Raw genomic sequence first — 27,334 nt, 5'->3', positions numbered from 1 at the left:
CTTAAATCAATTAGTGTTGCAAACTCTGAATGTTGTACTTCATTTTTCACGGCATCATGTGTATTGAATTTTCTATTTTCTAACATGTTCTATAAACCATCCGTTTTCATGAGCGTAAAGCCGTAAACACATTCTTTGTATGTGAGATCACAGCCGCCAATATTAAAAATATATATATATTTATGTTATACAGAATGTCGCTTTACTTTACGGAAACCATATCGATTGCATAGAGAACAAGTATAAAATAAATCCAACGACAAATGTAACCTTACTCTTCAACAAACGTAGCAGCGGTAAAGATTTGCACGACAACAATATAAAGTTCGATTCGCCTGAACAACAAAACTAAATATCCCCAATGACGTATATCCGGGTAATTCCCGATCTCAAAATATCTGTATCGTTTACCGTAACCTAAGCAACAGGAAATTCGAAGTATAATGTAAGACAGCACGAGCACAGCCTTTATGGAGGTAGTTAGTAGCTTTATTCGTGTACTTAAAGCAATTTGTAAATACTTAAGTGATTGGTAATATTGAATCAGCTTTACAGAGAAAGCGTCGTGATGTTTTTTGAGAAATGCATTTCAAAAAGATTTGATGTCGTAATAAATTGCAGCGTAGAACATATATTTTATCCGTAATTTTGTATTGGGGTAGTCAAGTTTACACTAGTAGCCAAGACGATTAGTGGTTTTTCACAAGCTTTGGTGTAGTCAACACTATGGAGCAGCCTGATCCAACACGAGTCGAAGTGAAAAACTTTCCACCCGGCTTTAGCGATTTCAAGTTAAAAGCTCAACTTGAAGCAGAAAATAAATCAATTACGATTACTGCAAAGAAAGATATTGACGGCAACAAAATATTGGAACTTCTCTTTCCAAACTTACAAGGTATAATACTACTTTTATAAAATAACTTTAAATTACATGGCATCATAGAATATTGATGCAACTAAAACACGTTAAAACTTGTTTTGATATGCCATTATTTCCTGCACAGATGCAAACCAGTTTGTTGAAAAAGGTTTACAGGTTAATTTTGGTGCTGAAACTTACAAACTTTCATGTTGTGTGGTTCGCAATGAACAGGCCCAAGAAATAGTGTATGGTAAGTGTTATAACTTATTATAGCAGAATGAAAACACATTTCCTTTCATTTAGGTGGAACATTTCTTTTCATTTAGGTGGAACATTTCTTTAACCTATTTGTTTAACATTCAGTGGTAACCAAATATTTACAGAACTATATAATTGTAGCCTGGTAACACTAAAAGGCGAGCGTTGTAAAATTTTCAAAACATTTTTAGAAAATGAAGGATTTGCTAACTGTATCCCATTTTACCCCACTATATTATATCAAAGAGTAAGTAGTAAAACTAACAATATAAACTAAACATTTTTGAGTCAGGTATGCTATGAGTTGCCAGTGGGTCCCAACTGGGACCCCAAGAAGTGATATTCAAGGTATATCACAAGTTTGTCAGTTAAACTTTATAAATGCAATGCATGCCAGATTTAACAGAAGTGCAACTTAAATCATGCCCACAAGCACAAGAAAACATGTTGGAACCACTAGCCTTGAAAAAGTGAAAGAATGCTTTGCCAAATACAGTTTATAAGAAAGAAAAGCAAACAAACGTTTAAATGATTTTTTTCAGATTTTCCTAAAACACATGTACAGCATGATATTATAGTAGATGATAAAAATGCACCATATACATGGTCCTCAATGCTGGAACAATATGGAAGAATGCCGATAGCTGCTGGAACAAAGTGAGCATGTGAGCAAAACTTTCTCTAAATATTTATTAAAAAATCAAAAAACCAGGTGTATAGTACTGGCTGATACAACACAGACCAGTGACAGCCAGATGCTCCAACTTTACTTTGAAAATACAAAGCGTTCGGGAGGTGACAAAATTAAGAATATGATAAAAATGGTGGATGGTATCCTTATACAATATGTGGATGATACAGGTAATACGATATATACAAGAAATATTTTATACAATACAGAGGCAAATATCAACAAAATCTGACATTCATACAATTACATCGCAACTTAATCAATTCAAAAATGCTTGAATTGAAAAAAAACCATGGATATTTGTCATTTTGTTTTGTACATACATGTTTTAGTTTGGTTATTATTAAAGCATATTGGAGGCAAACCATATTTTAAAATACATTTGAAAGCAAATTGCATTTAAAAGATGTTTCATAATTAAGATATAGGTTTTCATAATATTGTATATAGTGGCTGAAAGGGTGGCAAAGAAAAAGCAAAGTTTCAACGATCAAGACATGCCAACGTATCTGCGTACTGTTCCTCATATGAGCACAAATAAAATTATATTAGAGGTATGACAATTAGGCTTTTCATTGTAGAATAAATCTTTGTAGAAAGTTAGAAACATTAAATAATAAATTGATATGTAGAATAAGTGCTATATTGCAAATTTCTAAAGAAAGACTATACTAAAGTCTAAAAATTAAAAAAGAAGTAACAAGTATGAATAAAAAGGTTTTTAACATACCATTTATTTCAGAATGTTCCAGAAGGCACACAGCAGGGCACAATAATGCTGTTCTTGGAAAATTGTGACAAACCACTGGAAAGAGAACCACAGGATATTATTAAAGGTCACAAAGATGGCCAGTACATGGTTATCTATGAAAACTCAATGGGTAAGTTGATAAAAGATTTAAAAAATAAATTGTTTAAAACAAAAAAAGTTCTTAGAACTTGGATGGATATTTTTTAAGTGCTTTAACAAATCCTTGTTCGCAGACTTAAAGCAATTTTCAAGAAAAATTGAGCAAGAAAAACTTGAAAAACATTACATCAAGGTAATTTATATATGGTCCTTTACTGAACAGAGTTTAAAACAGATTCATTTTTTTAGACAAAGTTTGTAACAGGAACAAACTGTGTTCAAATTCGAGGTGAACTAAAATCTTTGAGTAATGATGCAATCCGACTAAACATGGAGAATTTCAAGCGATCAAGAGGTGGAGAAGTTACTCTTGTTCAACGATGTGGTGATAAGATTGCCCTTGTGCATTTTGCGGAATGTCAAGGTAAGTTAAAAGTAAAGTTATTATCATGGTTTATTAATGAATAACTAACATTAGACTATAATTAATGGCAAAATTTGTGTTAAAAATCTTGCACATTCTATATTAAATAATTCAGTATTGAGTATTCTACAATTTCTGTCAATAACTTATTCTATATTCTTCCACAGTTGCAGAACGTGTTGTACAAACCTGGGCCGAAAATCAGTTTACCATCAATAAAATTCCTCATACAGTTACATTTTACTACCATTGTCTCTTCAATGATCACCTGAAGTTAAAACCTGATGTTTATTCTTCAGTTAAGCAAACAAAACCTTTTCCAATACAAGGTTTATTAAACAAACACATTTTATTGCATGACTAATATTGGATCTTGATAATTTACATTTTTTTTATGTCTTAGAAAAAGGAACCTCAGCAATGAAGAAAAACAACAAATGTCACCAATCTCTTGTTTTTGTTCCCAAGTTACCAGAGGCTATTGATTTTATTAAAAACAGTCAACCTCATTATGCAATCTTTGAAAATATGTTTGACAAGGTTGCAAATGTAAAATGCAAGTTTAATGAACAAAGGAAGCTTACTGGGATTGTTGTGACACCTAAACCCAACCAGGTGGTTTAATTTATTGTTTGTTTTTGCTCTTATTGCTAAGGGAAATATACAACCTTTGTAATGGTGTCTAAAAAAAAACAACTCAAAATGAGTCACAACAAGTTAACTGTAAAATGACATGTAACACAACTTACAGAATTTACCGGATGAATTTGAGGAAGAATGCCGGCGTAAGTTTGAAAACTTTTTCGACAGTTTTGCCTTAAAAAATGTGTTGTTTGATGCTCAAAAACTGTCTCAATTAAGAAAAAGGAACAACTGGAAAAGTGATGAAGAATTTATTGAACTTCCAAGCGAAGGAGGCACAGTTGGTGTCTATATAAAGTTAGTTAATAATTAATATGACTAACGTGAAGGGCAAATAAAAAGATTTATTGTTTACTAATTATTGATAAATAACTGGAACCAGGTGGAAATCAAACATGGTAGAGATAATCGGTTTAATTAATGATGTGAGGAAGGCTCAGCAAATATTACAAGAACTTAACAAGGTCGAAATCCACGTTCAGAAATTCAAACAAAGAGATTTTTGGTTTGTAATATTGGCGTGTTTAACTATAATATGCATTGCTTTATTTAGCAAGCAAAAGCAGAATAAACATACATTTATATTAAATCCAGACAACTTTTTAAAAAAATGTTATATTAATACTACACATTTCAAATTTCTTTTAATTCTTTTATTAATTAAGGTAATAATTTAAATCACAGTTTTGCATGCCATGCAATATAAAACTATATGGCCAAACAAACAACTTTATCCTGTTGATTTAATCTGTTTTTCTTTTTAGTAAACTAAGTGAAACTGGTTGTCTTGAAAGAATTGGTTCTAAACAAAAGGGAAAAGTGAAAGTTAATGCTGTAAAAGCCACACATAGTTTGGAGTATGTTGGTCCAAAAGAGTATTTACAACCTGCTGTAACGGATACAATTATGCAATTGCAAGTAAGATGGTAAAATGCAATATAAATTTAACTTATTTATTCCCCCATGACTAGGCAACATTAGATATTATAACTCGGATGACAAATTTCATACAACTTGTGGTCATATGTAACTTAGTTGGTGATTGTTTTTTTGGATAGTAGGCCTATCTCTTATTTTTTGTATCGCTGATAACTTTGATACTCCATTCTGGACAATTAAAACAATGGCTGTTGTCTTGCACAACAACAAATATTTCAATGCAAGTAGCCTTCAGTGTAGAGCGAGAGTTATACCACTTGAGCCATTACGCCAGATGAATGAAAAATAATGTAACAACCAAATATTTATTATTACAGTATTTGGAGGAAAAGAAGATAAAGGATATCGGAGAAAAGGAAAAAAGATATCTTGAGGCGGTACTTGAACATTCAGAATCAGGACATGGTATAAATGTACGGGCAATCATTCAGGCCAAGTTTGAAGAAAGGGGTGTACGAGGTAATTGTATGTGCTGCTCATAGCCATGTAACTGTAGCAATACTTTTACATTGCAGCTTCCCTACACTTGAAAGATGAGGACATTGTGTTGTATTATCACAATGAGAAGGGTTACATAGCTGCAGTTGGCATAATCAAGACACTGGTGTCCAGTACTTATATTTCAATTGATAGACCGGCTCAGATAAATGCACTGATGACTACTGAATGGAAAAACCAGCAGCAACAACTTTGTACAACTGGATCAAGGCGGATTTTTGTTGATGTAAGGCATGGTTGAGAGTAAAAAGTAATAAATAATAACTTTGGTAAAAACTTTTTACATGGAAGCTGTTTAAAAATATGCAGGATCTTTGTGTTTTTGGGCATGAAAAGGAACAAAGCCACATATTTGGATTTAGTATTCACATATTTTTCTACAGAAACAAGCAAAACAAGTCACAATATCTGGATTAACAATTGGCCTTAATGAAGGAAAACTGAAGGTTTTGGATTTTCTGGAAAACAATGAAGTACGGATGGTTCAGATAAATGCCTCTAAACTTATCCAACGATATTTTCTTGAATTTGATAAAGCCACCCAGCACAAACTTGAAGGCATGAACACAAAGTATCAAAAATCCGAAGGAAATAGCATTTGTATAGAAGGAAAGAAAATTGGTATTGTTGCAGGTATAATTACAGCTTGGCTTGAGCAATATTGTTATATATATAGAAGGCTAATACAGTGTCACTGTTTTCCTAAAACAGCATTGTTCTTTTTTGATTACCTTTTCCTTACGAGTTGCTTTATTGTAGTTTGCTTGAATCCAATGTTTTTAAATACTATATCACCTAAACATAAAGAGCTCCCAGTTTGTTATTATATTTCATCTTATCAGCTCAAAAATTGATTTCTGAACAACTGGCAAAATATGTCGAGTTAAAATGGAACATTCATGATCCTGGGATGCCAGAACACTTTAGAAGTGAGCAAGGGAAAAGGTTCTTGAGAGACACTGAATTAAAAACCAGCTGCGTCATTGAAACCAACCCTGAAACCGAGAAGCATACAAATGGAAAAAGCTTCATCGCTGAAACTGCTGTACCGGTAATAACAGCAATTTTATCTTTAAACTTTTAAGTATTAACTTAAGCCATTTAATAGATCAAGCCAATGATCTCAGTTCAAGTTACAAACTCTAGAGCAATTATTAATGTATTGAAAACTGATATCACACAACATGAATGTGATGCAATCTTAAATGCTTCTAACCCAGAACTAGACCTTCTTCCTGGAGGTATATCTGGTGCAATTCAAAAAACAGGTGATAAATTTTATGATGTGTTTGATTGATGTTTAACTTGTTTACGAAATATTCAGGGGGAGACAAGATTCAGGAAGAGATGCATGCAGTGATAAGCAAACGGGGAAAATTGTTTCCTGGCGATGCAGCTATTACTGGAGCTGGTAAATTGAAAACCTGTAGGTTTATTATTCATGCTGTGGGACCAAGGTATGCAATACCAGCTGTGTTATAATAAGTTCTATTTAATTAGTTATTATATTTTCTCAGGTGGGCTGAGCACAGCCACAGCACATGTTGCAAATATCTTCAGTCCTGCATAAACTATGCTATGCAAGAGGCAGAAAGTAAACGTCTTCGTTCTATTTCCATACCTGCGATAAGTTGTGGTGTGTTTGGTGGCGTTCCATCTGTTTGCATTCCACTCATTGTCGATACAGTCTTGGATTATTTTAAACAAAAAAGAAACAGTAGCATCACACGGGTATGGAGGTAGCTGCTTTGTTAACCCATCCGAACCAAAAAAAAATTATTTCTTAGGTAGATTTTGTTGAAATGACAACGGATTTGATTCTAGTGAACTTTGTAAATGCACTTGGTGTTTTACGAGAGGTTGAATACAATCAACGAGGTGCAATTCCTAAAACACGCTCTGTAAAAAATCAAATTGTAGTTGGGGTAAGAGTTAAATATGATTATAATTATTTCATTTCGATTTAGACAACTTTTTTGGCTTGCAGCATAAAGGAGTCATCAGTCAAAGTGACACACTTACACTTGGCAGTATTTCCATCTCTGTGAGCCAAGGTGACCTTACACTTGACAACTCTGATGCCATAGTAAACAGTACTAATCCACAGTTTGATTTAACCCAGGGTAAGGTCTGGTAATATTACATAAAGCAAATATTTTTAAAAAAGATGATAATTAATTTATAGGCATGATATCACAAGCGATACTTAAAAAGGGAGGGCGAACTGTACTGAATGAATGTAAAAACCAGCAAGGCCAATGGAATTCACCAAGAATTCGAGTAACTTCCGGAGGAAAACTGCAATGTCGTTATGTATTCCATATTGTTACTCCAAACAATACAAAGCAGATTACTTCAGTTCTGCTAGAAGTGTTTACTATTGCAGATAAGCTTGGGTTAGCCACACTTGCACTTCCTGCTCTTGGTACTGGTAGGTTTTATCATGAAAATATTTTAAAAACATTACTTAAACAATAAATTTCAAGGAAACCTTGGTATTGAAAGTTTGAGAATTGCACAGTGCATACGTGGTGCCATCAAAGAATATGTGGATTCAAACACTCCAGCAAACTTAAACACAATAAAAGTTGTGATCTTTGAACAAAGCATGGTAGCTGAGTTTCGTCAGGGTCTGTTTGCTGATGTAAAACAAAAGGGGAAACTTAAGGGTAAGTAACTGTATTGCAATTTTACACATAAGAGATTGAAAATATTGAATTTTGTACAAAAGGTTTCTTTGGAGGTCTCTGGAGTGCGTTTACCGGGGTGGAAACTGAAGAGCAAATGACTGAGCTTGATCCAAAGAAACAAGTTTTGTTTTACTTTTGCGCTGATAACAGATCCAACATAGAAAAGGTATACTTAGTATTTTCCGTTTAGCAAGTTAGTGGATATACTTTATTTACGACTTTACCCAAATGGTAAACCTTTAATAGGCAAAGAAGGAAATTATTGCTCATATCAAAGATAATTCCGCAAGCCAACCACTGGAAGATGAAGTTATTTCTCGCCTTGAAGATGAAGACAAAAATGAGATTTTGGCACTTGAAAACAAGTTTAACGTTGAGATTAAGGACGTCAGCAACATGTATGTGGATGTGTTGTCTTACATTTCATGTACACATTTCTTAAACAAACTGCGGTAGATTTTTAAGACAAGATCTTTCACAACTATAAGTTAACTGAAGTAACTAAGCATTTTGATTTAATGCAACATTAGTAAAAATATTGGCATTCCATTAGTTGCTCAAAATGTTTATTTACTCTCTAACTAGAACAATTTGGTTATTACCTACTGAAATCCAGTGTGTTGCCAAAGTTTAAACTAATATAATGATGCTGTTTACTTCCTCAGGTATGTAATGAGATATGTAATAAAGGGATTGGAAAAGGATGTGCTCAAAGCCAAACATGCAGGCCAAGAAATAATCCGAGTTTTTAAAGAAGGAGAGACTTGTTCAAGATATGTGTCTTGGGAATATGTTGATGTCAGAACCAAATCAATAGTCAAATTCAGTAATCGAAATAATGCAGCTTTGGAAAGAGCATTTGGGGTTTGGCATGCTTTACGCACAGAATAAAACAAAAAAATCATCTTTTCATTTATTTCAGCTCAACAAATCTGGAAACGAAACTGTAATGACACAAGATGGGCAAAAAATTAAAGTCAATTTTAAAAACTCTACGGCCGTTTACGTTCATTCTAATAAAACAACAGAAGTTGCAAGACGAGAGAAAAATGATGGCAAGAAAAAAACTGTTTTTTACAATAATCATGTTTTTCGTATTTGACTGGATAAATTTAACTTATTCACCCTTGCGTGGTGGGGCAAAGACACTCTCCATGACGCAGGTGTTCTGTTTCATACACGTGCCCACTTCCAAGTTACCATGTTCGTAACTCCATAAATGATATATCAATATGGTTCACAATTTAAACAACCTATTAGTGGCCACTGGGTTGGATAAATTAAGGTTAAGTGTGTTGCCCAAGGACACATAAGCGCACAAGGTAGTAACAAGCCTTGAACCTATAACCTTTAGGTAAGAAACACATGCTAACTATTGTACCAGTACATTGGATAATTTTACATTATATTAGTCAATTCTAACATTTTAGTATTTTAGATGTGCCAAGCAACTGGGTACCTATGCAAAACATGGCAATGACTAAAGTTCCCATAAAACCCGGGACACCAGAATACAATCAAGTCATGGCCAAATTCAATGCAAGCGGGCCTTTTGAATTCCAAGTCCAACCAGTTGGATTTGGTAATGCCATGATCATGACATCATATGGTCGTGTGCAACAGAAACTGCAAATTCGAAATTTGCCTCCAAAAGTGGTGTCGGTTTGTAAAATCATGAACATTTGTTTTTTTTTAATTTATAATATCTATACTTGTTGTTAGTTGGAGAGGATTCAACATAAGTCACAGTACAAACAGTTTGTTGCAAAGAAAAATGAAGTTGAAGCGCGAATGAAGAAAGACAATGTCCAAATGGAAGTTGTGAAAGAATTATTTCATGGAACCCCGTTTGATGTGGCAGAAAAAATCTATGTGCAAGGGTTTGACCGAAACTTTGCTGGAGCAAATGGTAGGCTATGTTTAAAAATTTATTTTTTAAATATTTTTAACAGATTTTGCTTAACACCATGTGGTAGGAGACAACAACTGTTGTTTTAAATGAATCTATATTCCCAGTTGTGTGTTCAATACTAATTTGCTACACTACATGACAAATATGTTAATCAAAATGCTACCAGACATAACAGATTATATAAATAAATAGTTCTTCTGGTAAAAAACACAATTTTTTTCATACTAATATTTAATTCTAGAGTACCTGCGGCAGAGCAGCAGTTTATGAACGTAACATTTTAAAACATATAACAATACATAGTTAAGCCTACCCTACCATGTGTTTCCCTTGGCAGCAACTGTTTATGGAAAGGGTGTGTACTTTGCTGTGAACGCCACTTACTCCAGTAGATACGCTAAGCCGGACCCAAACAATTCGAATCATTGCAAAATGTTTCTTGCTGATGTGGTAACTGGAGAGTATTGTGGAGGCAGTGCAAACATAATTGCTCCTCCTGCACGACAAAGTGCTTTAAGTAAATCTGAGTTGTATGACAGTGTTGTGGATAATTCGTCAAATCCAACAATCTTTGTAGTTTTTAAAGATGCTAGTGCTTATCCGAAGTATCTACTTACCTACACTTCATAAACAATGGAACACTACAATTAAAATTATGTTGTGGTCTTAAACTTGCACAAATGTAAAAAACTACACATATATCAAACTTGTATATCTGCTTTTTTTATTACCATTTTCTATACAGTAAGGGTTGGGTAAAACGGGACACCTTTAGCATATAATATCCAAATATCCTGATCGTGTTTTATAGAACCAACAATGGTCTATGGGAGTTGTGAAAATAGGGGTGTATAAGTCTTTAATTGTTGGACAATGTGTCCCATCTTCCCCCACCATACTATATAACTACTATATAACATTTGTTTTGTACTTGTACAACAGTTGCACATGATCCGAAAGCATAAATATGTCCAAAATTAAAATTTGGGAAAGATTTACATATACATGGATACTCAAATGTGATATTGGTACACAAGCGGATACTTTAAGCTTGTTTGGTTTTCTGGTGGTCACAGCAACCATCGTTACTGTATTATACTACCATGGAGTAATTCAAAATATACTTAATGTGTAGACTATGTTCTGTCTAAAATTCCACATCTAGTGCTAGATTTTTGTGGGAAAACTAAAAAACATGGTGTTTATAAAAAATAGGACAAAGGGTTAAGAACTGGTAGAATATAAATTATTCAGCTTAACAATTAGGTTTGCCAAAACGTGTATGCAGGTACTAATGTGCAAATAAGCAAATAAACTACCTTGGCTTAAGCAAACAATTTGTTAAGTGTTTACTTTTAATAAACAGCTTTATAACGGTTCTTTACAAAGAGAATCGGATGAACGTGTGTTTTGCCATGAATTTAGTTTCATTAGAAATAAATCTGTATAAATAGAATTCGACATGCTTTTCAGTTTGTATGTCAAAACCATCAAAACAGGGTAATTATGCCAAGGGAAATTCCCGACTACGGAAAAGAATTTTATCTGTTTGGATGGGTAGTACATTATGATTACACGATGTTATTATTGAGTAAATTCTAAATGCAGAGGAGATGCAGAAGTACATTCTAGATTAATGATTGTTTTAGCTGAATAGTCAACACAAGAAATACGCCTATATACTACTGGTGTGATTTATGTTTGATCTATTCATTCTACTGAAAAAATCAAATGGTATTGACAAGCAAGTTTATTAAGTGTTACATGAAGTTCTCTTATCTTTAATATCTTAATGTTGCATAATCCTTTTTGTAACAGCTGTGTCTAGATATAGTCACCATGGCAAAAGTAGCTGTCAAGAAATATGTGGATTATCATCTATATGAATTTTATTCACGGAATAATGATGTGCAAAATCTTTGGTGCGTACTGTGTTTTTAGATTATCAATGTTTATTATAAAACATGACCACTTTGCAGGTCAACATTTACCATTCATAGAAAAAGAATTGGTGATCAGTATGAAATTTTAAAGGAAAAAAAGAGAAAAGATAAGAAAACATGGGAAACAATTGCAAATCGGGCTATGTCTACAATTGAAGATTACAGACAGCAGATATGTATTGCGGAATATAAAGTTGATTTTGGTGGATCATTAAATGAGAAACGTCTGATCGAATTAATTGATGAGTTTAACAGCGACAGCAAAATGTATTGTGGTAGCCGCGCAAATATGTGTAACCTTCTAGTGTTGGTTTGTAAAAAAGAGGAATGGAATAAAAGAGAATCACAATTTTACGAATATTGGAGGCAATGTAAGAAATAAACAGCTTGTTTTAGGTTTAAACCATTATGTAGTTCATAATGTTTCTTCCAGATTCAAAGAGTATTGTTCCATTTGCTAATGTTTCACAAACACAAACTTCAACACAAGGTAAGCCAACTTAGTTAAGAAAACGGAAAGTGAACGTGAACAGAATATCCTTACTCAGCTGTAACGATGCCATTTGTTTCAAACAGCACTGTTTTTTAGTTGTTGGCCTTATTTAGTACAACATTGTCACCTGTGCTTCTGGCTTAAGCATTTGCTTATCTTACGATAGAATGGCGTGCAAATGATTTTCTTTTGGCAATATTTGAAACAGGTTAAAGATTTTTTTATGAAATTTGTTTCACATGCAGTAAAAAAATCAGTAATATAAAAAGCACAAATGACTTGCTGTTGCTACTCCTTCAAATTATAGAACCTCCATTAAATAATTAAATTGTTATATTTTTTCCAACCTCTTCTTGTAATGAAGTTGATGAAGTCAGCAGTGCAAAACCCCAAGGCAGTGTTAAACCAAATAGGAATAAAGGATACAAAACTGGACTGTCCAGCAATAGAAATGCGCATGAGGTGGGAAAATGTCGCACCGACACCATCAGTGTGGATAAGGATATTTATGGCTACATTCAACTTTCCCATGCCCACCGTGTTATTCAGATATGGTAACTATGATAACATAGCTTTGTATGTCCAATTGGTATAATACTCATTTTCAGGAGGAAGCACGAAGTCCAGATAAAAATAAAAAAGCTTGATAAACACAATCTATCGATTCAGTTCACTTCTGACACCAAAGAAAAAAGTTCCAAAGCAATTAGCGACTTTCAATCATTATACCAAGATGTTATGGATCATATAAAACAGGAGGATATGCAGTTGAAAGATCATGCAGTAGATCATATAAAATATGCCATTGATGCTGTAAAATCTGGCAACAAACATGTCTATGTTTTCGAAACCAGCAATAAAGTGTCGATGTTATCTGAAGACAAAGAAGCTTTAAAACAAGCTAAATATATTTTTGAACAATGTTTAAGTCTAACCATGGCAAAAGCAAAACCACGTTCTGCACCAGATCAGGATAATTTTACTGAAGTTTACAAGTTCGTTACTAAAGATGGCATCAACGTATCAGTTGCTCATGGCAACATAGCACTTCAAGATGTAGATGCAATTGTTAATGCTGCAAATAAATACATTCAAAATGGTTCTGGAGTCACTGGAGCTATTTTTAAGCAAGGAGGTTCGAAATTTGAACAACTGTGTAAGGAGGCAATGAAACATCGTCAAAATCGATCGCTAAAAGTTGGAGAAGTGGTTTCTGTTAAGGCAGCTGGTAATCTTCAATGCAAAAGGTTTTTATGTTGTGTTATCTAAGTGTTAACTTATTAACATATTAATTATTATAAAGAGTTTTGCATCTGGTTGGACCACAGTGGAAAAATTATTCTCATAAAGATGAAGCATATCATTTACTTGAGGATGGTTTATTATCAGTTTTAAAGGAATCTAATTACTGTAAAGCATCCACACTTGCCCTCCCACCTGTAGCTACAGGTATGCATTAATCACATTAGTATGATTTGCTTAAAATGTTAAAATTTTGAAACTACAAGGTAATATAAACTGAACCATTTTCAAATTTATAGATGTTGAATTAACACAAATTATATTGGAATTTCTGTCCATGATTTTTGCACCATTTAGTTCAAACAAATAGTAATTAAGAATTAAATATGGTAAGAGCTAGGGTTTACCTCCAACGCAACTGCAGTTTTAGACGTAACCAATAAGGAACTAAAGCGTCTATAACTATAAATAATGCTCTTCACTTGATACACTGGATCTGTACAGGTGTATAGATATACAGCGATTTAGCAAGAACCACATACAACAAACAATATTGACGAAAATAATCAGGGGGAAAGAAAAAAAAAACAGTGATATTCACTTGAATTAAACAATACACAATAATAAAATCCTGCTCACAATAACAGTAAAGACTTTACCACACCTGCTACACCAGACAAAGCTGCAACTGATAACAAAATGACATAGCAAACTTGATATACCTTTTACCCATATTTAAGATGCTTCAATGCATGGCCATAATACTAGCTATATATTATTTGCATAATTCTGCTTTCTATTCAGGTATTTACGGAACCCCACTTAAACTCTTTGTGCGAGCAATGAACACAGCACTGACATGTTTTGAAACCAACATCTCTCGTCACCAACGTTCTCTGCATTACATTAGAATTCTGTCAATTGACCAAGACACTGTTAATGATTTGAAAACCATGTTTTTATCCCGTCAACCTCATGCATGGCATGGTAAGAAATTATTAACTTTATTTTTTAGCTGCAATTTTGCTTTTTATATTCTAGTCAAATGTTTGCTTTTATATATTTCAGCTAAATTAGAGTTCTATATTTTTGTAATTAATTTTTGTCTTCAGGAAATAAAGTTGGTGGAACAGTTTACATATGAAAATGCAAAAATGTTTAGTCTCGTTTCATCGTGTTATCATATCTGAAACCCCTATTTATTTACATATGTTCCTGCTGATTAAATTTTTATTAAAATATAAACTGAAACTCTAATGAATTTTAACAAATAATTTTTAGTGGATTAAAGATCTGAGCCAAAAACTATATTTATGTACTTCTGGTGTTATGTGAAGTAATAACTACTGATAGGCCTCTACTAGTTTTGTTGCAGTGTTCTAACCCATACTTTGCGTGTATATTCTGTTTACAATTTTGCATTTAGTGCCAAGTTGTAAAATGAAATTTGAACAAAGGGGTTCAGCCGATGAAATATAATTAAATGAGCTTAATAATTAAGATAGCCAAAACGATCAAGCTGGTACTAATGAGCACGAGCAAATAAACTTTTTCAGATTTAGCAAACAATTTGCTTTTCCAGATTTAGCAAACAATAAGTGTTTACTTTTAATAAACAGCCCTGCCATGTTTCTCTGTCATCTTTTGACCTTTTTATGTGCCATGTGGGGAAATTATATTCCTCATTATGGCAAGTTTACTAAATGTATGTGACAAAATATTAACATCGCGTCTTCAAATACAGTAAACGTTCTGATATAACAATCATAATGAATGAATGAATGAATGAATGAATGAATGTAACTTACTTTATCCTCGCGTGGCCGGAAAACGACAGTCGTTATAACACGGGTTTAACACCTCGTGCCAGCTTACGAGTTACCATGTATGTTACTTTGTGGGTGATTATTTTTTTTTTTGGATTTTTTTTAATTTTTAAGGTATGGCTGATAATTTGGACAACCCATTAGTGACCACTGGGTTGGAGCAATTGCCGTTAAGTGTCTTGCCCAAGGACACATACGCCCACAATGGTAGCAGCGACGAGCCTTGAACCCATTACATCTGGGTTACAGGCAGGCGCGCTAACCACTACGCCACGGCGCCGGACAATAATAATAATTGAAATAAACAGAATTTGAATTGCTTTTTGGTTTGTATAACATGCAGAAATGCAGTATAGTTTAAATGATCATTTTGCTTAATATTCTACTCAAGGAAAAGCTGAAAACGGTTACCAAATCTGTAATTTTTTAGAATAGGCAGCTGACATTTATCTACCGGTACAGTCGGGCACATGAATATAGCCCTAACAGGCCAGACAAACAACAAATCCCAGAGTCCTATTTTAAAGAAGTGACTCACAAAAATGTACATGTAAGTTCTGTTTTTACTTTGATTATATAAAATTATAGATTAAATGAAGTTGAGGTTGTAAAATTCTGGCAAACATTTCTTTACCTACCATGTACTTAGTAACTAAGCTGTGAAGCGTGTTTGTTTTATCTGCCACATTGTGCTTGTTTACTACATTGTTAGTGATAAGTTTAATAAAAGATTGTCTAGCATAGGCCTACTTCTTTAAGGTAGAGTAGGCTATGATGGTAAGGTATTTGGAAAGAAAGGAAATAAAAAAGGAGGGATTTTGATTTAATAAAAAGGAGTGGATCAGATGATAAGAAATGTGTATAACCAAAGCTGCTGGAGTAAGAATTCTATCACATGTAAAACCAACTGGGCTACATGAAAGTCACTTTTTTCAGAAACTCATATTTACACTGACGTTTATAAGTTTGTAACTCAAGGTGGCATCAGTTGGTCATGGCAACATAGCACTTTAAGATGTAGATGCAATTGTCAGCGATTCTGATCTACATATTATGAAGACGGGGATTGCTGGAGCTACATTTTAAAAGGAGGGTCCGGACTTCATTCAACTTTGTCGAGAAGCTGTAAAACTTCGTTATTTTCTAATATTACCGTTGGTGAAGCGATTTTTGTCTGGAGGTCTGCAGTGCAAAAGGTGTTTGAAGTCCTAATGTGAAGTGATTTCTTGATGTCGCTATCATTGTGTACATTTGTCTCATTGGGCAAGAAACTTAGTAGTAGTTGTTCTATGCCAATCAACCCTAATGGGCTGTCTAAGTTATCCACTTTATGAATAAAATATAAACACCCACAAAGTTCTGTGCATTGCAACTTGAAAACAGCTATGAATATAAAAAAGAACAACCGTCTTATATCTTTTTACGTTGCCCAGCCGTGTAAGGATAAATAAGTTAGTAATGAAGTTGAAAAAAGGATAGAGAACAGGGGCCGTTATATCTGACCCCATGCTTTCTGTCATGTAAGAATATGGGTAATCATTAGAATAGGTAGAATAAGTATACCTTTTATTCTATATGGGTTCCTTTCCGACGACCTGGGATTTACGCCAGATTTAGTATATTACTACCAGACTGCTTATATATGTCTTTTATGCAATAAATGTGACTCTTGGACTCTGCTCACAACTTACGTCTTGTCCTTCTATCCTCCACGTGACCAAGCGCAATGCAGTCAAACACATGCACACAGAATCTCTGGGTCTTTTTTACTTGTGGAAACCGAGTGGGCAATTTTTCTGCCCTGCCACGCGACAGTAAGTAAATAAAATGCCCACTATGTTTTCACATTGTCCTGGGCGTAGCACAGTTGGTTAGCGGGCCGGCCTCTAACCCAAAATCAAAATAGATGGCGGTTTTGGGCTATTACCACGAATTAGTACTATCATTCCTTTATTAATTGACAACAATTCAAACAAATATAATAAAACACACGAGGAGTTATTTAGCGATTCGCACAACAGGTGAAATTTTACCAATTCGAAAAAAAACACAGGATAAGACGGGACAGTTTAAAATCATTGTTAATTTTTATTAATAAGTGTATTTATTATTAGGAATACACATAAATAACACAAAATAACACTGTACGCTTTGAAAATCAAGTTTAAACATTCTTTCCCTTGCCCTAATGCTATAGTTTTTTAACATGTTACCTACATTATATTATTGTACAGTAAGATGGGGGAAGACGGGACACTTTTTAACTCTATTTTCTCGTCCCATTTAGTATTAAACAAAGAACATTCAAGGAAATATGAAACTATGCCCTTATGACTCTCATCGACCGTTGTTAATTGTTTAAAACACGATCAGAATATCTGGATGTTATGTGTTAAAGGTGTCCCATCTTCCCCTACCCTACAATATATATAACAATTGGTATTGTTTGAATAAAAAAGGGCGCCGTGTTCCAACCCAATGGTCACTAAAGGTTGTTCAAATCGTTAGCCAAATGTAACTCACAAAGTTGCATACGTGGAAACGCTACCGGACCTTATTTCATGGGTCTCGTATAATATTTGGCACGACTTACTGCGGAAGGACCAACGTCCCGGACTAAGTTGTACATGACACCGGCCTACGTGATGTCAACACGCAATTATACTTTTCAACTGTGTTATTTATCAACATATATTTGCATATATTTGATGTCCTTTGAGCAAACATTCGGTAAGTGGAATTGTGCAGTGAAATATTTACCAACCTCGATAACGCGGAGGGGTTGAAATATTCGTTGGATACCACCATTCTTTGTGACAGTGAGTTTCTCTGATAAAAAAACAGGTGACGTAGGACTTCATACAAAAGGAATTGCGACTAAAGATAGCAGGCAGAGTGATAGCGAAACTATAGACAAAGAAGGGACTTAATATCGACCGAGTGTCTACAGTTTTAAGTGAAGGTTATTGTGTAACGCTTTTAGTTTTAAACGAAGACAATATTTTTCAACGGCTAAAAAAAGTGAAATGCTCATTTTGAATCAAACATAAAATTTGTTTAACCCAACTTACAACTTTGATTATTTAACTCTGAATTTTAATACTTAACAACAACTATTGCGTTTGCCAAGCAGTTTATTTGGTCGTAAAAATAATTTTGAATAATACTGTACATTTATTTTCATCTCCTATCAAATGGATACCCATAAAAAAAGGTTTAAATAGTATTTCATTTTACCCCATGTCCCAACTTACCCCATCTTACTAGAATCTGATGTTTGTTTTGAAGACTGTGGAATGGGTTATAGCGTCCTCGTAAAAGGTGTTCCATCCGGCATTAGCTTGCATAAGTTTCAAATTTGGCTGAAAAGCGAAGTGAAGTCGTTTGAAAGTTTGTCCAAAGCCTATGAAATTAATGCACTTAACTTATCGCTGACAAATCATCAAGGTGTGTATCTGTGTGTGTAATACATGCATTTGTGTATAGCGCCTCTTAAACTGCGTTGTTTTCCAGAATCGAATGATATAATTCACAAAACTTTACAGTATAGTTTTGGTGGATTGGAACACAATATCACATTTGAAAAATCAAACCCCACAATTCCGGCAAAACACGACGCTTATCTTTCTTCACCCATTCCCACCCGAGACCTTGTAACAGATCCACCCGGTCGCCCTAGTATACGTTCCGCGGCGGAATATTCACACCCTGCTGAATTTCAACCGAAAAACTCAAGCCAAGATGATACCGACAACTCGATTTATTCAAGTATTTCGTTGGGAGGCCTACCGACAAATCTAGGTCCGGCATGCGACATGTCGGCTTATACACATATGTCACCAATTCAACCCCAAAATGCAACCACACGCGCCCCCGACACCAAAACAGAGGTTGTGGAATCGCATCCTCCAAAACGTGAAGACGTTCCCAACACTGCGACAAACAGAAAACTGGTAAGAGAGTTTTAGCAGATTGTGTAAGCACATATAAGATAACCAAAACAAGGTCTATGTTTTGACTATTGTTTGCTTCATTAGCTAATGTTTAGTGGGGCAAAATGGGCTACTGTTAGCAGAAATAGGGGATACTGTTAGCAAAATAATTTTTTGTTTACCATATCCAAATTTTACCTCACCCCACTTTTTTAAAACATATGCTATCTTTCTAGGGAGATTTCAAGCGTTTTCATCGGAGGCCAGATCTACTTTATTCGCAAGCGAACGAAGGTCAGTATTGCAGCTCTATATGAGCACGTTATTAGCCTTTTCGCTCCCTTTTCAATAGTTGTTTTCATAATCTATACTCATGAATTTTAGAAATATTGATCCGATTTAAAACCGCACATTTTGCTGGAAAGGTTTGATCCAAAACGACACGTTCCAAATATATATTTACCCTTAATTAATTTAATTAAATAAATCAAAGTGTATAAAATTGTCTAAATGATCAAATATAGCTTACAAGCCAAGTTATTTTTACACATCAGGAACCAGTGAGAAACAGAGCAGTAACCAAGCAGTACCTTTTGATTATGTTTACTTCACAGCGCGAATATAGTTAAAACGGAGTGGTAATAAACGCTCCCATCCCTTATTAAAATGAAATAATGTTACTGGCACCGATAAAACCGTATATCGAAGCAGGTTGAAATACACACTAGGGCTATTCAGCCAATAATACAGAAGTGACAAACTATTTATATGTTTCCTTCCACCGTATTGTCTCTCTACTGTAATAGCATTTATATGCAGTAACTTTTGTGGCTTTCGTGCCCTTTCATTATTGTATTCCGCAAATTATTATTGCGAAATTTAATGCAGTTCAAGCTCTTGGTTTAATTGCACTGAAGATTAAATATTTACCAAAACTGATACACATGAAAAATAAACATATTAATTGACTTGGCGGCGTTTATTACCACCATGTTGCAATCACCTTTTATCATTGTTTATTAATATCATTTATTCAGTCTGTCGCCAGCAGGCAAAGTACGTAAATATCAGCAATATAGTGAATATACCTTATGCTGTGGGTGACCCCATTGACCTACCTCCCGTGCAACCTGGTTCGAAGTACAGTGTGTAGTGTAGGATGGAGTTGCTAAACAACACTTATAGTTGAAATTAGACTTGCATTTTTTTAGAAAACTGTTACAATATTAAAAAAGGTTAATCTTTGTACGTATGTTCCCATTTTAATTTTGAAGGGAGAGTGCAAAGAATTGCACTTTAAATTATTTAAACGAATTAGTTTTTAGAAAAAGATATCAAGAGTATTCCCTGTTCATACCGAGCGGCATCTTTTCTGAAAATATTGGACAAAGAAGCTGCAAAAGAACTTTCTCGTGTAAACTGGGATTTAACCCACAGCAATGGAGGGGGGATTACAGTTGCTGGTACAAAGACAGACGTAGCTAAAGGTATAGTAGGGTGGGGTTTGTGGCAAACTATTTATCCCTTGAAATTTCTAACAATACCAAATATTGTTAAAACAATACCAACTCTCCATACAAAAACATACCGTAGGTATTATGTTAAAAACTAGGTATCCCTGATACTCACTGTACAGTAGGGTAGGGGGATATGGGACACCTTTTTAGTCTATTTTTCGTCCCATTTGGTTGTAAACAAATAATCATTCAAAAAAAATTAAAAACCGTATCCGGCGCCGTGGCATAGTGGTTAACACGCTTCTAATGCCTGTAACCAATAGGTAATGTATTCAAGGCTCGACACTGCTACCATTGTGGGCGTATGTGTCCTTGGGCAAGACACTTTACGACAATTGCTCCAACCCAGTAGACTAATGAGTTGTCCAAATTATAAGCCATAGCCTATATAAAAAAAATGAAAAAATCCCGAAACAATATTCACCCACAAAGTAACATATATGGTAACTCGTAAACTGGCACGAGGTGTTAAAACCGTGTAATAACGCTGCCGTTTTCCGGCCACGCGAGAATAAAGTAAGTTACATTCATTCATTCATTCATTCACGTCAATCCTTTCTCGACCGATGATAGTTGCTCTCTGCCATTTCCAATGCTTACCCGCCGTAGTGTAAACGCGCCTTAAGTGTCCCAATTTACCCCACTATACTATAGGTATAATGAAAAGCCATTAAATCGAAAACAAATTAAATTTTCATTTTTTATAAATACAGCTGAAACTTGGATCCGAAACAGAGTCTCGTCTTATTATGAGTTGGAAGAATGGTCAGTCAGTAATTGTGGATTTCCAGAGTTTTTCACGGCACCAGAATACAAGCACTTTCTTAACAAAATGCAGGATCAAACCAATTGTGTTGTGATGGTGGACCAATATACCGCACCTCAAATCAGTCAAATCACAATAATAGAGAATGACATCACTAAACAAGCTGTAAGTATAAATTATGACACATGATTTTTCGGTGCCGTTGCAAAGCTTTTAGCAGGCCTTTCTCTTGCTAAGAGTTTCGGGTTGCTGCTACCAGCGTTGGTATGAGTAGTGAGTGTCACTTGGCAAGACACCTAACGGCAAATGATTCAAACCATTGGTCCTTTATGGGTTGTCGAAATTGCAAAACGGGCACTAGGTGTGTGAAACAGAACACTCGTGTTATAACGAAAGCGACTGTAGTTGCTCTGCCACGCTGTAGGACAAATATGCTACCGTATAGATTCATGGTAAAAAACATATTTGTTACCGTTAAGAAAGGTTAGTAAACAATCAGATGCCCTGGGTTTCTATATTAGTATTAAGTTAACATTATAGTCCTGTGGGGTAATATGGGACACCTTTAGCACATAATATCCAATTATCCTAATCGTGTTTTAAACAATTAACAACGGTCCATGGAAGTCGTGATGATACGTTTGTATATTTATTTGAATGTTATTTGTTTAATACCAAGTAGCACGACAAATAGAATGAAAGGGTGCCCGATCTTACCCCTTCGTACTATATATACAAAAGTCGAATTAGTAGCATGGGGGTTAATAACAACCCGCAACGTCTGCGACCGAGGCAACAAGCGTTGTTTTGCGACAGTTGCAAAAGATGCCACAGCGAATTTGCAACAGTGGGATAATCTGTTAGACAAATAGGAAAGTGCAAACTGGTCGCAAATTTTACTTTCACATATTAATACCGACGACGTTCATTTTCACCATTAAATGTTACTAATAAAACGGGAACGAAAATAGGAAAGACAAGGTTAATAGCAACCGTTGAAAATATATACTTAGTCTGACCTGGTCCTCATCGCACATGCGCTCACATGTCCTGTAGGCTATATTTGAAGTTAAGATTCGACGATTTATCCATCCCGATTAGCGGCGGGCAAGTTTGACTCTTGGATATGCCTAATTTTTGTTTTTGATATTTTTAGGCAGATGTAATAGTGAACAGTACAGCAGTAAATACAGGGAACATTGTCGACAGTTCTGTAATTTCGAGATTTATTGCTGCTGCTGCTGGCCCTCAACTTCAGGTTTTTTTGATAAAAATGAAATAAATAAATTAACATAGTAGTATTACTAGCAGTATTTTAGCCTATATAGTTGTTCTTCAACCAAAACTTAATTTCCATACAAGTCAGTTGGGTTCTACTTGTTCTGTCATTTTTGTTTTATGTAAAATATTTATAACTTTATATAGGTTGAATGCAATGCAATTCCACGAGCATTAATACGCACTTGGGGAGTGGTGGCAACAAAGGGTCACAATCTGCCGTGCAAGAACGTATATCATGCAATGATAGATACATGGAACTGTACAAATCCAAATCTAAGCAGATCTCTTCTAAAAGGAACCATATCTGAGTGTTTTAAAATGGCTGCTACAGATGGGCATACAAGCATAGCGTTTCCAGCTTTAGGCTGTGGTGGTTTCAAGACTCCACCAAATGTACTGGCAGAGTTACTAGAAGAAGAAGTTAAAGCGCTAGGCAGCGATACATCTCTGCAGCATGTATATGTTGTTCTGCACCCTAAATGTCAAGATTTAGTTAAGGTATTCCAACTAACAATTTGTCAAAGTCTTCTAAAAAGATTAAGTAACTTTTTGTGACATATACAGATATTCAAAGACAAGCTAAAGATGAGTTTTGGTAATAATAAACCCACCATAGGGTTCAGCCATCTTAATGTTGATGTCTGTTGTGGTAGCCTTGAGAAACAACATGTAGACGTGATTGTAAACAGTGTTGGAACAAATATGGATTTAATGGGATCTGGTTGGTATGGTGTTTGAGTATTGTCACTAAAGAGTACTTGATTTACCTTGTAGAGTTTTGTTAATTTCCTAATTTGCTAGTTCAATTAGCTATAAACAGTTGGCATTTCAAACAGGTTCAGTTTCATGGTCCATCGTTCAAAGAGGTGGTGCTGTAATAATGCAGCAGTTCAATGACATGAAGCGAAAGTATGCAAGTCCAACAATCAGAGTAACGGATGGTGGAAATCTTCCCTGTGATTTTATTATCCATGGTGCAACTGACACACTAGGCATTCTTTCACTTGTCATTACATCTCTGCAAATTGCTGAGGCAATGGGAAAATCCAGTGTTGCTATACCAGCTTTAGGCACCGGTAAGAGACATCTTGGTGATGTGCTTTAGGTAACACACTGAATCCAAGAGCGTATTAGCCACATTTTTTTGGTAAAGAGGGTATTAACAACAAATTTTTGGTATACGATTTAATGTCTAAGTTATTGACGTAGGTTTGTTTACACTGTTTTGTGGTAATTTACCTAATGCTCTTGCAGGAGTTATGAGAAGTACACCACAGGAATGTGCAAAATTAATAAAACATGGCATTACTTTGTTTGAGAAACAGAATCCGGTTCATGTTAAGACTGTAAAAGTGGTGGTGTTTCAAGTGGAAATGTTGGAAGAGTTTAAAAACAACATATACTCAATAACAGCATCTCCAGGTGGAAAAGTTCCTTTGGAACAGAAAACTTTTGACAAAGGTATAGCAGTTTTGTGATAAAGGCATATGAGAGCAGATACTAAAATAAATGTTAACAGGGTCTCAGACTCGTTCAACAAGTTAGCATTGGTCATATGTGAATATTTCATTTGTAATTTTTGGCTGAGTATTTTATTTTTCATAGTTTAGAATTTGTAATATTCTATTTTCTTACATAACACAGATAAAGAATCTCTGAGAGCAAACCAAGACCAGGTTGTTACCTTTTCCTTCTGTGGACGCTTCAAATCAAATGTAAACAATGTGAGTATTATTCCAATTTGTGCTTAATGTATGGATCTCAGATTAATGTGACTGTCTTGTTATTTATGGTTACCCCAAATACCAAATAGTAGTCAATGAACTGTTGCAACTCGACGCCCAAAGTGACGTCACATTACCCACCACAGTACTCCATTAATCATGCCAACACTGCAGATACGACTTATCTAATGGGAGACTATTCTCATGAAAACAAACCCCCCTGTTATACGAGGTTAATGGCTCATGGCGAGCTTGACGAGCCCTTGCCGGGCTGTCATAGCAAGATATCATGAACTCTGTTTGGTCTCTGGTTATAGAAGCAATTAGTACTACAGTAGATATAGCACCCCACTAAAGCCTGAATATGAAGTCGGATCAACATGGAGTCACTTAACCCAACCAGCAATCCTGTTTATTCAGTGGGGGCTATAGTACGCTGTGTGGTTTAAACCTGACTTTATTATATACATGATGTGCCTACGTTGATAGGGGTAAATCAAGAGCAAAACTTAAGGCATTAGGTTTTAAGTTATGGTTTTGTTATGCATTACAATACTTAAATTTCCTTTTTTGTAGGCTAAAATGCAGTTACAAAATCTGATCCAAACAGAGATGGAAAGCAATCAAATTTCTGATCCTTGCATCGCACATTTAGATGCTGATTTTAAAAATGGTATTTTATCTGTGAAACAAGAAATGGTTAAGATCAAGGTGGATACAAGGTAATTAGGATTTTTTTCTGTTGCAATTTCTGTTTTCAAGAATTGATAGCAAGTCTATAATTTTTTTATTAATTCAAAGGTTAGTTTACATCTTACAGTTATTTCCTAAAGGGGAATACCATAGAAAAAATCAGGTAAAATCACACCATTTGAGTAAAACATTTCACCTGAGCGACAATGCATGGTATTTCCTGTAAGATAAAATGTCTACCAACTTTTGAGCATTTTTTGCTTCTAAATTAGTAAAAAAAGTTTCGCTTTTATGTTAAAAATAAATTTCAAAATCGTACAATCAGTGCTGCTATCCCATGCTTTAGCACACAGCCGAGTCTTTTTATTTCAGCGGCTCAATTGCATCTAAAGCGCAAGATTGTTTTAGAGGCTGCTTCATTTTTTGAAACTTTAGTGGTAGTTACCCAAAGTAGCTAGCCTACCTTTAGGTCACATTCAAGCATTTCTATCCTTGCACAAACTTTTATTTTAATTGACATATCCCTTAACTTAAATTTACATTGTGTCTTCTTAACACAAACATTTTAACTTTACTTCAATTTAACAATCTTTGTTAGATTGGGAATGATTAAAGTACGTGGAATCACCAAATTTGTTAAAAATGCTACCATTGACATTCAGAGAATACTTGGAGAATTTAGCAAAGCTACAGCTGTAAAAGAACTAGTTCAGTGGATGTATTGTGTCCAAGGAAGTAATTCATTTCAGGCATTTGAATTACGAATTAATATGCAACTTGAGAATTCTTTCAAGGTAAGCATGTCATGTTGCTTAATATCTTAATATAATATTCTTTACCTTTAGGTTGACAATAATGGGATCTTAAAGATGCCTGGCAAAGATGACTTTTTTGATTTCTCAAAAGCGGAAGGATATTTTAAAAATTCAGTTGTAGAAATTTTCAGGGTTGACAAACAGAAAAGTAAATTTTAACTGGATCAGTTATATTCACTATAAAGATTTATTTTGTTGTTAACAAAAAACATTACATTTTTTAGGTTATCCTAGAAATTGGAGGCCAATGAAAAGAGAAAATTGGTTAAATGTAGATGTCCCTGAAAACAGTGATGAATATAGAAAAATCCAATCAGAATTCCTGAAAAGTGGAGCTCTAATTAAGGCCGTAGTGCGGGTTGGTTTCTCTTTGCTTTACCTTTTTATAGATGATCCTTACGATAACGGAAATTTTTCTTTGTATCATATAGTGTTTATTGGTAGTTGTGTTCATGTAAAAACTATTTCTGAAGCTTATTGTAAATGTACATATTATCAAATTTTAGCTGCAGCGAATACAGAACCGCTGTCAATATGTACAATTTCAAGCTAAATGCCAAGAGGTCAAGACAGAACTAGATGCACGTCGAATAAATGTCCCACCCACCAGATTGTTGTTTGATGGGACCTCTAGTGTAATGAGTGACAAAATTTGCAAAGAGGGTTTTAACCGGAGTTATGCTGGGAAAAATGGTTTGAAACCTGTTTTCTTCTGAATTCTATAATAATAAAACTAATGTAAATGTATTACAGGGATAAGATACGGGCAAGGAATGTATTTTGCTGGAAACTCTGCATATTGTCATGATTATGCAAAGCCAGATGATAACAATTTTCGAAGAATGTTTCTTGCTGAGGTGGCAACAGGGGAGTATGCACCAGAACGAGGAAATGAAAGCATGATCACACCCCCAGTTAGAAACCCCTCAAGCAAAACTGATTCATACCACAGCGTTGTTGATAACCCACAGTCACCAGAGATCTTTGTAGTGTTTAAGGATGCTTGTGCATATCCACACTATCTATTGACCTACATATAACCAATAAACAATGTGATTACTCTTTATCAATAACAGTGCATTTGGGAATCTGTTGTAATATGTTTTTATTTAAAAAATATGGTATGTCCATTTTCTTGGATTTCTTGTAACTGCCTAATTGTTGATTTGATCTTTTATAAGTAAAATACCTTGTAATGTTTATTGTTATTCATTTCTCAAAAATATAGCTGTCATAATCTCTATCAAAAATTATTATTAGAGTGAGCAGTGTCTGCTGTAAAACACCTCTGTGCAAATAGTCCTTTAAACAAATTTATCAGAGCCCTGCTTTGCTG

At 34.6% G+C, this 27,334-nt stretch overlaps 3 protein-coding genes and 1 long non-coding RNA gene across 6 annotated transcripts; 3 read left to right on the top strand and 1 right to left on the bottom strand.

Moving 5' to 3' along the window:
- Nucleotides 1–216: 216 nt before the first annotated feature.
- Nucleotides 217–10,905, top strand: LOC149730916 (uncharacterized). Its single transcript, XM_089885199.1, has 31 exons — nucleotides 217–895; nucleotides 1,005–1,112; nucleotides 1,663–1,777; nucleotides 1,833–1,981; nucleotides 2,262–2,365; nucleotides 2,554–2,692; nucleotides 2,796–2,854; nucleotides 2,911–3,085; nucleotides 3,253–3,414; nucleotides 3,489–3,700; nucleotides 3,837–4,024; nucleotides 4,110–4,232; nucleotides 4,492–4,645; nucleotides 4,984–5,125; nucleotides 5,182–5,390; nucleotides 5,548–5,797; nucleotides 6,007–6,215; nucleotides 6,273–6,432; nucleotides 6,489–6,621; nucleotides 6,682–6,895; nucleotides 6,952–7,089; nucleotides 7,152–7,287; nucleotides 7,350–7,595; nucleotides 7,651–7,833; nucleotides 7,896–8,020; nucleotides 8,101–8,252; nucleotides 8,520–8,718; nucleotides 8,777–8,909; nucleotides 9,293–9,516; nucleotides 9,577–9,763; nucleotides 10,104–10,905. The coding sequence occupies exons 1-31, from the start codon at nucleotides 727–729 to the stop codon at nucleotides 10,394–10,396; spliced, it is 5,190 nt and encodes a 1,729-aa protein (XP_089741325.1). The 5' UTR covers nucleotides 217–726; the 3' UTR covers nucleotides 10,397–10,905.
- Nucleotides 8,753–20,532, bottom strand: LOC149730914 (uncharacterized). 3 transcript variants are annotated; one of them, XR_016385731.1, is made up of 3 exons: nucleotides 20,291–20,532; nucleotides 10,085–19,203; nucleotides 8,753–9,768 (listed from the first exon to the last, which is right to left on the bottom strand). It is a non-coding gene; the product is annotated as an uncharacterized LOC149730914 (long non-coding RNA). The 3 variants fall into 3 exon arrangements; XR_016385733.1 differs by having other exon boundaries at nucleotides 20,321–20,532; XR_016385732.1 differs by lacking the exon at nucleotides 20,291–20,532 and having other exon boundaries at nucleotides 10,085–18,099; nucleotides 18,535–18,674.
- Nucleotides 11,554–14,694, top strand: LOC149730915 (uncharacterized). The gene is made up of 8 exons (XM_089885205.1): nucleotides 11,554–11,688; nucleotides 11,746–12,080; nucleotides 12,143–12,199; nucleotides 12,567–12,756; nucleotides 12,811–13,449; nucleotides 13,506–13,651; nucleotides 14,249–14,431; nucleotides 14,557–14,694. The coding sequence occupies exons 1-8, from the start codon at nucleotides 11,606–11,608 to the stop codon at nucleotides 14,586–14,588; spliced, it is 1,665 nt and encodes a 554-aa protein (XP_089741331.1). The 5' UTR covers nucleotides 11,554–11,605; the 3' UTR covers nucleotides 14,589–14,694.
- Nucleotides 18,552–27,200, top strand: LOC149730913 (protein mono-ADP-ribosyltransferase PARP14-like). Its single transcript, XM_089885209.1, has 17 exons — nucleotides 18,552–18,717; nucleotides 18,784–19,223; nucleotides 19,439–19,496; nucleotides 20,528–20,689; nucleotides 21,433–21,650; nucleotides 22,642–22,743; nucleotides 22,911–23,264; nucleotides 23,331–23,487; nucleotides 23,603–23,842; nucleotides 24,021–24,227; nucleotides 24,411–24,490; nucleotides 25,067–25,212; nucleotides 25,782–25,977; nucleotides 26,029–26,146; nucleotides 26,223–26,356; nucleotides 26,505–26,691; nucleotides 26,752–27,200. Exons 1-17 carry the CDS (start codon nucleotides 18,567–18,569, stop codon nucleotides 27,036–27,038), a joined length of 3,237 nt encoding a protein of 1,078 aa, XP_089741335.1. The 5' UTR covers nucleotides 18,552–18,566; the 3' UTR covers nucleotides 27,039–27,200.
- The last annotated feature ends 134 nt before the right edge of the window (nucleotides 27,201–27,334 follow it).

Source organism: Ciona robusta, chromosome 9, assembly GCF_009617815.1.
Source record: "Ciona robusta chromosome 9, ASM961781v2".
NCBI lineage: Eukaryota > Metazoa > Chordata > Ascidiacea > Phlebobranchia > Cionidae > Ciona > Ciona robusta.
Note: the sequence above shows the minus strand (reverse complement) of the source record. Positions and strands in the feature narration are given on the sequence as shown.

Coding starts and splice junctions, on each gene's coding strand:
- LOC149730916 (XM_089885199.1), top strand. CDS start 727: ATGGAGCAGCCTGATCCAACACGAGTCGAAGTGAAAAACTTTCCACCC. Junction 3,415..3,488: donor AAAACCTTTTCCAATACAAG/GTTTATTAAACA, acceptor TTTATGTCTTAG/AAAAAGGAACCTCAGCAATG. Junction 7,288..7,349: donor ACAGTTTGATTTAACCCAGG/GTAAGGTCTGGT, acceptor ATTAATTTATAG/GCATGATATCACAAGCGATA.
- LOC149730915 (XM_089885205.1), top strand. CDS start 11,606: ATGGCAAAAGTAGCTGTCAAGAAATATGTGGATTATCATCTATATGAA. Junction 11,689..11,745: donor AATGATGTGCAAAATCTTTG/GTGCGTACTGTG, acceptor ACCACTTTGCAG/GTCAACATTTACCATTCATA. Junction 12,757..12,810: donor CACCGTGTTATTCAGATATG/GTAACTATGATA, acceptor ACTCATTTTCAG/GAGGAAGCACGAAGTCCAGA.
- LOC149730913 (XM_089885209.1), top strand. CDS start 18,567: ATGGGTTATAGCGTCCTCGTAAAAGGTGTTCCATCCGGCATTAGCTTG. Junction 23,265..23,330: donor AATGTCAAGATTTAGTTAAG/GTATTCCAACTA, acceptor TGACATATACAG/ATATTCAAAGACAAGCTAAA. Junction 24,491..25,066: donor TCAAATCAAATGTAAACAAT/GTGAGTATTATT, acceptor CCTTTTTTGTAG/GCTAAAATGCAGTTACAAAA.